The sequence below is a fragment of the Tetranychus urticae genome, chromosome 3, assembly GCF_039701765.1.
Source record: "Tetranychus urticae isolate SD_2017Ah chromosome 3, NJAU_TeUrti_SD_1.0, whole genome shotgun sequence".
NCBI lineage: Eukaryota > Metazoa > Arthropoda > Arachnida > Trombidiformes > Tetranychidae > Tetranychus > Tetranychus urticae.
In genome coordinates this window covers 2,950,451-2,962,757 of record NC_142960.1, presented here as the reverse complement: position 1 = coordinate 2,962,757, position 12,307 = coordinate 2,950,451, and the positions used below count along the sequence as shown (strand labels likewise).

General features: G+C 34.4%; 2 protein-coding genes across 2 annotated transcripts; both read right to left on the bottom strand.

Annotated features, from left to right (window-relative positions):
* Positions 1 to 1,329, bottom strand: LOC107362858 (uncharacterized protein F54H12.2-like). Its single transcript, XM_015929997.2, has one exon. It carries the CDS (start codon positions 1,327 to 1,329, stop codon positions 1 to 3), a length of 1,329 nt encoding a protein of 442 aa, XP_015785483.2.
* A 5,492-nt stretch (positions 1,330 to 6,821) lies between these two features.
* On the bottom strand, positions 6,822 to 11,045 carry LOC107362860 (uncharacterized). Its single transcript, XM_015929999.2, has one exon. The coding sequence runs from the start codon at positions 11,043 to 11,045 to the stop codon at positions 6,822 to 6,824; it is 4,224 nt and encodes a 1,407-aa protein (XP_015785485.2).
* Between the last annotated feature and the right edge of the window lie 1,262 nt (positions 11,046 to 12,307).

Sequence of the window (12,307 nt, the reverse complement as noted above, 5' to 3'; positions counted from 1 at the left end):
TTATACATGTTTCACAGTGTTTTTGTAATCGGATGCTATATTTCGCTCGTAATCAATCTCAATAATGTTGTCATATTCACAAAATATTACAACATCAATAACTTCAGCGAGTGCTTTTGCAAATTTCAAATAAATTCTCAATGTACCATGATTTATAGGATTGACATGTCCTACTAAATCACAACCATGAGACAAATCAGGTGCAAAGTTGAACCCGAAAATGGTTTTACCATCAGCAAAATCTTTTCTCTTTATATCGATCGTTGACTCTGTTGAGTTCATATTCATTGCCTGGAACAACCCTGAATACTCTCTGATATAGTTTCCTTTATCGAAATCAGGCTGATAACCATTGCTCGGATACTGAACACCATTCAGATAACAGACTGCTTGAGAAATATTGAAATGTTCGAAGCGGAATGGATCCTTTTCTTTTGAACCGTTGAATGCTTTATTTGAAACACAAGCTAGGAATAATCTGCGAGGTAGTTGTCCAATTATAATATTGTCTAAAACAGCATCCATAGACTGCGAAGGGATAGGTATATGTTTAACTTCTACTCTTGTTATTGGATATTTAGCTGGAGCCAAAGCCAAAGCTTTAGCGTGAGCAGTAACCAAACCTGGATAGGCTCGCAAACGATGTACAAATAAACTAGAATCAATAATTTTATGATTCAAAGTAACTGCATTCGAATACTCGAAAGCGAAATCGGTTGTGTTCAGGATCAATTTCAACTGTAAATCACATCCTCCGATGAGAGCCTTTCCTTGGAATGTAAGATCAACATGCAATTTTCCATACAAATCAACAACTTTAGATTCACCTATTTTGTCATTATTAGTTGCCGGTAAGAAGTAACCTCGTCTTTCAGCTGCATCTTCATTCCATAAACAACACTGTAAATGTGTATCCTTAGCTGATTTCCCATATCCTAAGAGATTTTCAAAATATGCTCTGTAAGCATACGTATTCGATGAAGAAGTTACTTCTCTGTTTCCAAGCTTAAGTTCAACTTGCTTTATCATTGAATGTAACAAGTTATTAGCAGGTTTCAACCAAACCCAGTCTGCCTCAGTCATGGCTGTGTTATCATTTTTGTTCATAACTAACTGCATCTTAACATATAGGTATGTTTCATGCATTAATATGTACTCATCCTTCGATGTAGGAATATGAAATTCCAGGTAGTTTCCACCTGTAATTGATGAAATGGGTCGATGCTGTGTTTCATAGCTTCTTTCAATAGATTTCTGTGTAGGTGGTACGGTGAAAATATCCAGTTCAGGAAGAAGAGCTTCAGAAGATAATTTGTGTATGGAAGTCATTTTAGGAAATCGTAATATGCTTTATTCAAACTTTTCCTTTTCCTATTGATTAAGGCCCTTTTTATAACCTTTCTTCCAGCGCCTTCCTGTTTATTCCTTTTGTCAGAAATATGGCGAATTGCATCACTAGCAATTTTACCAACAGTCTCTGATACGTGATTAGCTGCAGAGTTTTTAGTATCTTCAAATATAGCCTTACCAGTGTCCAGTACTTGTGACCCTAAATAGCGTAGTAGAGGTAAAATCTTGGATGTAAGAAAACGCCCGAAAAAACCGTTCCCTCTTTGGTAACGAGTTCCTGCGAATACTTGAAGAGGTAAACCATTACCTGCTTGCTTTATATAATAGCTTTCCATTTTTGCCGAAAATGTAATGTTGTAACAACTCTACCGAATCTGAATGCAATGTCTTGGCCGGATTCATCCTTTATATTAATTAAAATCCGATCGATCTCATTGCATGATAATGGAAAATAATATGGTTTGGTGAAAATAATATTTATATCGTCTCCGAATTTAGATGAATTGTCAACTCGCACTGATCGTAAAAACTGTGAGTAAGTATTCCCAACAATTGAAGGTTGAACAAGATCTGAGTAGATCATTAAAGCATGTATGCCTGCTTTCAAATCGAATAAGTGAGGTGCTGTTCGACCCATAGTTTTAGTATGCTCGTAAAGAAGAACGAGAGGCTCGCTGTGTATACTATCACTTTTCATTTTGTTCTTGATTTTTTCGTAATCTTCTTCATTCTGAAAACCCAACATTGTCTCTAGTTCTCTGCCTAGATGGATAAGCATTTTAGCAGCTTTATTTCCACCAGATTGTTGTATTACGCGATGCTCAGCCGGTAAATACCCCATTCGCGGAGGTATACCATCATATTCAAAAACATCAGCTAGTTCACGGATTTCACGATTGATTTCATCACAGAGTAGCTCGATGTTTTCGTAATAACCGGGTTTCAATGTCGCTTGCGTCTCAATGCTAAATCCTGCCTCATTAACGATAGTAAAACGATGTTTTCCTTCAACATTATACCAGCTTTTAGTATATGTGATTTCTGCTAGGCCAACTTCCCAGTTATCTCCTAATTTCAGAGTTTGCGGTAGATAAGTTACATAATTTGAAATTTTATTATCAGTTAATCCTTTAACGTTACTTGGTAATGTCAAATAAAAAGATTGAGCCATATTTATTATTTCAAATAACTTTATTTATTTTTCGCAATACAAATTCACCTTTAAATAGCTGTATTAGAATTATTACTATTATTACTGATCTTAGGTGATGGAAGTAAACATCCTAATGCCATTGACAATAGAGCAAGCCAAAGCCTTTGATCTCCGAGATTAAGAGCTAAACTTATCATTGAAATAAGCGAAATCAAAAATAATGTGAGAACTTGAAAAATAAATAACACAAATGACGAGTCTCTCATTGGAGTCTCTGCAAGTCTTCTGCCATTATCCATGAATTATGTGAACTTGAATATCCTAACCATTTAACGAAGTACATTATTTTGCCCTTATATACTTTTCTACGCAATATTTTTTCAATTCTATGAATAGATTCTTTCACATGCTGCAGTTCTTCAGTGTAAAATTTTCGATCTTTATAGGGTGAACCATCATAATTATTCAAAGAATACTTGAACCTAGTACCACTTCTATCAATACTCGAGATAAAATAAATCTGATCGGTCCAATTAGGGTAAAATGACTTATCGAATGGTCCTAGTATGTATTTCATTCTAACAGAGTCGCCGATTGAAAACTTAGGTGGGGTAATTATTTTGTCTCTCGAAACTAGATCAAGAAGATTATGCGCTCCATACAGGTTTTTGAAAACTATATCCTTATTTTCGCTTGTAACTTCAACTGGCTTCATTTTAATCGATCTATGATACGAGTTATTGTAAGCCGATATTAATGCATTCAAGATATCATAATATTTTCTAGTTCCATTAGCAGTAAAATATTTGTACATCCTAGCTTTCAGTGTTCTATTAAATCTTTCAACGATAGCACATTTGATAATTGGATTGTTAGAAACATAGTGTCTGATCCCGTAGCCACGCAATATATTTTGCAATGAAGAGTTTAGAAATTCTTTTCCTTTATCAGTCCGTAGGGATCCTGGAACTCTCTGTTTTAAAATCAATTTGAAAGCTTTCGTTACATCTGTCTTTGACTTAAGAGGCACACTCCATGCATATTTACTGAAGGAATCGATTACGTTCAGAATATATCTGTAACCTCTATTTACCCTTGAGAATTCTTGCATCTCAACCATGTCAGCTTCCCATTGCTCATCAGGCGCTGTAACTACTATTCTATCCCGCTTGTAATTCCTTCTAGCTCCTCGATGAAGTGTGTAAGGTAATTGTGCTTTCAACCATTCCTTAACATAAGAATGCGTTATGTTTCTATTGACAACTTTTGCCTCTTTGTAAAGCTTGTTGATCGATGTGAAACCTGCTGGATTCTCTACTGAATAATATATTTTTCTGAGTGTTTCATCATTCGATATCTGCGAATGTGATCCATTTAGTTCTTGTGGATCCATCACCAGTTTCAATATTTCCTGTCGGTTTCTCGGAAATCCTCTTTTTCTTGGCTAGACGCTCACTAGCTCTCAACGGTTCTTGTGCTTTTCTTTTTCGCCTTTTCTGCTCTTTCGGTGTTGTTAACACAAAAGGGAATGATTCAGACTTGAATGGCTGTAACTTTGTGAAACCAGTCAATTTTTCTTTTAAATATTTGTTAGGTATGTATTGTGGGTCCACTTCTGCTTTACGAAGCAAATGCATAAAGCTAGGTGGCCAATCTTTCTTCTCAATTTTTGTATCAAAAGCCGCAGTTAATAGTTTTTCTATGTTAGTATTTTCAAGAGGAGCGCCATCAATAACAAGATTATGGTATTCGTTGTAACCGCCAATTTTAGCAACCTTCAAAATAACTTTCAATATTGATTCAACCTTGTTATTACAAGTTTTATTCTTAAGTTTTACTTTTTTCTCTTTTTCTGTTTTATGACCGATTCCGTCGAAGGCAACAGTGATCTGCTTTTTCATAACCTCAACCATTGAGTAGGCTTGATAACAAACTCGTAACAAGAGGAATGACTATTGGTAGATATCCTCCACTTTGAGCAACGTGTTGTTTTTGTCGCCCTTTTGCTCGATCAGTTGCCAGTTTAATTATGCACTTTCTGAATTTACGTAGCTTAGTTTTATCTTTCTCTGATAAATTTACATTTTTGTTTACTAGGTTTACAGCTATCTCTTTTAATGCTTTATATAGAGTGGGGTCAGCTTTGTATTGATCAATTAAAAAAGCTTTACGCAGTGAACGGTTTCTGATTGTAGCTGCAAGTTGTAATGTGTGTAACATTGATTTCAACTCTGTAGACATTATATTTGATAAACAGTGAATGTGTGTGTATTGGACTTAGGAACTATATTTGTTCTTACTCTCAACTCTTCAGGAGTAGAAGGAGTCAAATCAACCTTTATATAACTGAATGGCTTTGCAGTTGCATCTTCATAAGCAGCGACGAATTTTGCGATTTTCGTAGGGTAAAGCTGTCTGGCTAAAGCATATATTTGTGCCTTGTCTCTAGGATTTTTCATCAAAATCAAATAATGACAGTTTAGACTAATGTTTCGCATATTTTTTGCTTGATGAAACACATTCTGTACTATGAAGATTATAGATAAATTCATATGATGGCTCCCCTTTGTGAATAAGTTGAGTAACCGATTGTCCTCTCCTAGCTCATTCATTAAATCGTCAATTATTATAAGATCATAATTTTGTGGTTCATCCACTAATCCTTCATGATATTCAATGTTCTTATTCTTTGCGTATCTACTTTGCCACTGTCCATAACACCAGACAATTCTAGGTTGTGAGTTTAACTTAGGAATCAGTTGTTTGTGTTTGGCAATAATGGATTCAACTAGAACTGTTTTTCCACTCGATGTAGGCCCCGCTACCATACATGTAAAGGGATGTTTGAAGCTGTAGGATTCAATCATATTGATCATTCGAATAATCTTGTTTCTTTATATTTATCTTTATATTTATATAACCTTTTTTGAAATAAGTTTTACAATTGAAACGAATTTATCATCAAATTTGTTTAATATCAAAATCATGAGAGGTTATTATTATTAATAAATCAGCTGATACAAAGAATGAAATGGTTAAAATTGATTAAGTGTGGATTTGTGGAAATTTGAATCAAGAAATTTCATTGAAAGATTCATTTTTTCTCCATAACCTTGAGCTTTTTGCGATTAGGACCAGCCTCAGTGTCTTCAACGAGATTTTCTTTTTTCCAGTTTTCCCGGAAATCATTTCGAACGGTTATCAAGGCTAAACCGTATAGATTGCGGCCTTTCCAGACACCAGGATTTTCAACTTCAGCTGTTTCGGACGCATAGCCAATACCAAAGTCCAATTCTTCAGAACAGTAAACAATGGTCTTGCTTCCTGTCATCAACAGCTGTCGTTGGAGATATTTACTGGCTCTGAATTTTGATCTTATCATCCCAACTAATTTTCCGTAAATTATCTTATCATAATCCGGGACGCCACGTAAAGTTTCGATGAACAGCGTCGGTGAGAATTGCCATGAGCCTTCGTGTTTGAAGGGATGTTCATCAAAAAGACTAAAGCACGCATTTGATTTTGTTGAATCAAATATCTTAAAAAAGGCTTCAACATTTTCACTTTGAGACTCGGATGGAGCACTGTTGCTTACGGTTGGAGTTGGTTTACCAGCAACATCCGATGCTTTAACAACTGAAACACTATTTGAAGACATGTTGAGAAATTTGAGAAGGTAGGTAGGATAAGTAGAAGAAAACTTTGAAGTTTTTGTAGTTGACACTTGGAGAACTTGAGCGAGAATGATTTTCTTTGGATTTTTCTAGTCTATTTATACGAATCTAAGGCAAGAAGGAGCAGGTCCGAAGACATAGATTCAGCTCCCTAGTGTTTGGTAGTTAACTGAATGCCAGATGGCTAATGTTGAGCAAAGGACAAATACCGACAAAAATGATGATAAAAAATGTGTGAATAAGACAAAAAGTTTACTAAAAAAAGTAATAAAAAGTTATAAAAGGTTCACTAAAAGTATAATAAAAGTTACAAAAGTTTACAAAAAGAGTAATAAAAAGTTACAAAAGGTTTACAAAAAGTGTAATAAAAACGTTGCAAAAGGTTCACTAAAAGTATAATAAAAGTTACAAAAGTTTACAAAAAGAGTAATAAAAAGTTACAAAAGGTTTACAAAAAAAGTAATAAAAAGTTACAAAAGGTTTACAAAAAGTGTAATAAAAAGTTACAAAAGGTTTACAAAAAGTGTAATAAAAACGTTACAAAAGGTTCACTAAAAGTGTAATAAAAGTTACAAAAGGTTTCAAAAAAAAGAGTAATATGCGTTACAAAACTTTGTAAAAACGGATAATAAAGATGAAGAAACTTATAATCCATCAGCTAGATCCATCTTATACCCAAATGGACGTGTATCATTCCCAATTATCCATCGTTTGTTTGAAACAGCTCTGTAAGTTTTAAGAAAATTTTTAGTGAAAACTTTATGGGAAAATTTATCGGATACAATATTCGTTTGTTGGACCTTTAAAATTGTTTTACGACCTTCGGTGAAGTCGCATGCCATTTCACAAAGCTTTTCAATTGTTATTAAATCTAAAGCCTTAGCAGTTAACTTGATTCCTTTAACTTTTACTATCGCTTTTCGCTCATTGTGATTACTAACAACTTCATAAGCATAATTTTTTGGACCTAATGCAATAAATTTGTCGCACTTTTTGTTGAGACCGATTTCATCAGTAAGTTCACCAAGATAATCTCCACATTCTATTTTCACATCATCATCTCTTTCTACGAATACGACGGAATCAGTATCAAAGTATAGTACTCTCCCAGACCTTTGTTGTTCTATTTTTTGCAGTAAATTGAATAGCTCTAAGCGTGCATAAGCTGTTACAAAACTCGCAACAGCAATATTTGTTTTTGACTGTGGGGCTTTATCAGTGTGTTCCTCTGAATATCTATGTTGAGCAATGATAACTGTATCAGTTACTTGATTAACGCCTAGAACTTCTTGTGTATCGTCATTCATTAGAGTCCAGAGATCTGCATAATCACGCATTATGGATGTTTTTGTTAAATTCGAGTTCTGGGCAAATTTACCCCATAAACTGTTCAACATAAGTTTAGCTATACTTCGTTTACCAGGATTGATTTGAATCTCTGAAGGATCAAGTTTTATTCCTTCATGGTTTTCATAATCAGAAATATAAGTAGCTTTCTGAACATCTGTCTCACACCAAGCAGGCCAACCAGACGACTCTTGTTTTATTTTAAGCCACATTTTGATATATTCAGAAAATAAATCAGCATTTTGTTCAAATTGTAGAACTTGGTAGATCTTGATGATGCGGTAACCATATCTAACTGCTGTTTTTAACTCTTCTGAAGACCAAGTATTTGTTATCATACGTTCAGAATCATTATGCTTGCAATACGTCTGGATGTTATCGGCAACACATGTTCTACATAACGGGAACAGAAGTTTCTTATGAGCACGATAAGGTAAGATGGGGATATTTAGCTGAGCAGGAGGAAGAACTTTGCATTTAATAAATCCAAAATATTCACTGATATCATCTTCATCGAAATCTTCCTCTAATAATTTTGGATGGCCCGCAGGAAAAGCGTTCTTTTTTAGCACGTATGGGTAAAGAGATGTGAAGTCTAGATACCTGATCCTTTCATTTTGCGCACATACATGGTAGAATTTGATATTATTCGTTCGACCTCCGAAAAAACTTTCACGAATATCTATATGACCTGCCTCTTTGATTGTATATCTATGTGAAATACGCTGTTTAATGTAGATGTGTTGATTTTTAAGTTGATTGAATTCATGTTCCCATATTTCAGTTAGTTGGAATCCTCGATGACTGTAGTATCTTCTTTTTTCCAATAGTCTTTCATATATCTGACCGACGTTCAAAGTTTCGTGGAGGATTGGATTTGTCAAACTTCTATCAGTGTAACATTCAGGACAACCATGAAAGAGACAACCGTAAAATTCAAAGACATGTTTTGTCTCTGGTATAAAACCGTCTGCATAATATGGACCAATTCGAAATTCTCTCTTAATTTTATAAGAATCACCGATTATATGCTGTTGATAATCAAGCCAGCATGAAGCAGACAACGATTGTTTTCTCGAACAGTATCCAGCACTTGGTGTGATGGCAAGTGTTGATGGAGCTAAGAGTCTAGCACGATAGACTTCAAGTGCAACTGAAGCTAAAGTGAATTTTCTCGTAAGTGGATTGATACCGGTAATTTCAGAAAAAAGTTTGATGTATTTCATCATAGATAACATCAAAATTTTAACGTCTGAGTCACAATAACTGATTAATTCTTTTGAAAAATCATATGCATATTCGCTATTGACCAATTCATTATGCCAAGCTGTCAATTCACTTTTTAAATTTGGCTTCATACTATCAGGATCATAATTCGATAAATCTGGAACTTTACCAACGTAATTTTGATTTTCAGGTAAGTTGAATCGATGAGGGAAGAATCCTTTTTTAGTTTCGGTCACATTGAAAGATTTGCATAAAGAACTCAAAGGTTGCATGAATAAGCAAAGAGAGTCGATGAAGCGAATATTTTCCATTTTAATGAATGTCAGTTTAGAACCTTGCATAATTATATCCGGAACGGATGCAAATTGTCTCTGATAGAAGTCTTGAATGATGAAATGTCCATCATAACCTCTTTGATTATGAGCAACAACAGTTACATTTGCATTGAGAGAACGTGCTTTAGGTGCAGCTTCACGATAAAGGTAATCACAAAATAATTTAACACAATTTTCTCCTCTGTACACTCTACGTAAAATACCACAATTTTCACAATTATCGGGCGATTTTATCAATGAGGACGTATCGAAACATTTACTGCAGATTGTGTAGGAGATGAGAAGATTTGGAACGTGCAGAAGACTATTGGATGATGCTGGAAGTTGCATTGACTCAATATCATAAAAAACGTAGAATACTAGATTTTCATCCTCTTCTTTAAGCTTAGAAATAGAGTGAGGACGTATGAAGCAGTAGTGTGGGGTGGTTGTATAAAGAAGCTTACAGCCTTCACACTTGTAATAATCACATCGATGTCCATCCTTAGGTTTGTAGGTTATCCAGCAATTTTTACACTTGATTCGTGATTCGCAGATTTCAAGTTTAATATGGTTTTCAAAGCAGATATTGTTGTTGAATGTTCGGTTGCACTTGTCACATAACACTGATTCAGTAACAGAACAAGCTGGAAACACAGAGCACATTTGACAAGCATCTCTACAGATATGTTTATCATCTTTCAGTTTAACCCAACAATGAACACAAAAGTTATTACACTGCATGTAGCCATTGATTTTGGTGATAAGGTTGAAATGATTGTCACAATACTCTAAAAATATTCTTTTGTTAGCAGTTGGACCGGCAAATATTTTAAGACGCGTCTTTGAGTCCACAATAACGATTTGATAACCTGGCAAAGCGTTCTGAATTTCTGCAATTTTATTCATATCCATTGCATCAAGTGCATCGATTTTAAGATCCATGAAGAGACTTGCTGCGAATGATTTAAGTTTTGTTATTCTTCTTCTTAGAGATATCCATTGGTTTTCTTGTTCTGGCGTCTTATCAGCATGAAATTTACCTAATGCGATAGCATAGTAACCACAGTATATATCTTCATTCTTTATCACCACTACTGATTTTTGACGTTGCGCTCTTTCAGTTGGTTCGACTAATTTGGAAATACGCTTTGCTGTTCCAGATATAGATTTCAGGATTTGAATTGTGATTTCGAGTTCACCTCCATCCAAAAAACTACCACTTGATTGAGCTAGCTTTTCAGCTCGTGCAAGAAATTCACTTTTGTCGAAATTTTTGGTTTTGAAATTCATAAAAAGTTGTCTATCATCACGAGGATTATTAAAAGTTAGACTGATTATATCGTCAGGGTTTGCTTCAGATATCATTTGCTGCACGAAACGCTCGTAAGCATCATTGATCGCTGATGATATTTCTAGTAAATCTACTGAACGGTTTGTATTATTCACTATATCTGCACGAACAATTTTAGTTAAGGTATGAAAAGTATCATTTTGTTGCCACTGACCTTCATCCTTTAAAGTGAAGTTGATTATTGGATTCTCCTCCTCACCTTGTCCGATTTGAAGAAATTCAGATTGATCCTCATCCGAGTCCTGTTCATTGGATAATTCCTGTTGTTGATTCTGAACGATGTTAGAGGTTATGTCAGCATCACATTCAACAGCATCAATCAAAGATGCAACTGTTTCGTGTATGATAATTTCAGCATTATCATCACTATAATCCATTTGATTCACACAAGTAGAACTATCAGTATCCGTTGCTTGAGATGACTGAGAACAAACTTCCATCGCATTGTTATCACTTGTTTCACTGAATGAAATATCACGACACAGCATATCGGCTTCAGCATCATCCATTATTATTTCCTCAGGAATATCAACGGACATACAAATTTCATCATCTTCACAGTTGAACAGTGAAGCATCCAGAATAAGTTCACTATAGTTAGATGGATACATATAACGTCGAGACATTTTGATGATGATAAAATTGATGGATAAATAGTAGATGAATATAACACAAAAGATAGGACTCACAAATATAATTTAAAGTTGGAACTCAAAATGAAATGTTAAGAATAAAGAGAACAAGAAAAATCAAAAAAAGAAAAGATGGTAGGCAAAGAGAAACACAGCTTGCACAGGTTGAAAATTACCACAGAAGAAAACGTCGAAAAACTATTCTAAAGTTGTTTCAAGGAAGTCAAAAGTATACTGATTCTCTTCAAAAAAAGCGAATCGCTTTTAAAGCAAAATATTGAGCAATAAAGAACGAGTGCAAAAAGAGCAAGGTGTATTGTAGATGTAATAAAATTCTGAGAACTGTCCGCTGCATTGTAAAGTTTTACAACATCTTTTTTCAGTAAAATAATTGAAGAAAAGAAAAACAAAGCTTGACTATGAGTTCGGACTTTATTGCCATTAGACGAGGCCAGGTGCAGATAGCAATATATTCTAACTAAAGTTTTTACGTTTTATTACTCGTCATAAAATGACCCTTCACGGTCACTTCTAGATGGGAGCCCCTCAAGCTCACTCCTGAACCTCCACCCCCTTTCCGACCTGAGACTAGTTTCGCTCCTTAAAGAGCGAAGAGTTGACAATCTTTGGCTCCGCCCATTCAGCTCTTCCCTTCTAACTTACTACTAATAAATAAATTTAATTTGCATCAATTCTGTGTGTTAATTTCATTTTTACGTTCGTATTTATTTTTTTGGTTTCCTAATGTTTAGTGTTTTATGAATATGAATATAGTTAAACGATTCATTTATTTTACGATTATATGTATTTTAATGAAAGTGATAGAACTTTGACATTCGAGTCATTTTCGTTGCATCCTATGTTTCACATGATTTCATTTCGTTCATTCACACTCAATGTTTGCATAAAAAATTTTCAATTGTAATATTTAGCTTCAGTAATAAAATACTTTATGCTCAGTTTTTCAAGATTCATTAGGGTGCACAGCTTTGAGTTAAGGAACAACTTTTTACACACAGAACTCATTTTGCATGATCGGTAGCCTAGAAGCTGAGTCTAACCAAAATCTAGTAAACTCAGTTGTAAAATAACTGCATCATTATAACTAATATCATTTTTCATATTTCAATATTTCAATTTATTTACATATTTTAAACATGTGAATCAATTCACAATTCATCAATTAAAATTATAGCACCAATACATGTAACATAACCGCTTTCGCGATTATTACTCAATTATGGGAAAATCCCGAT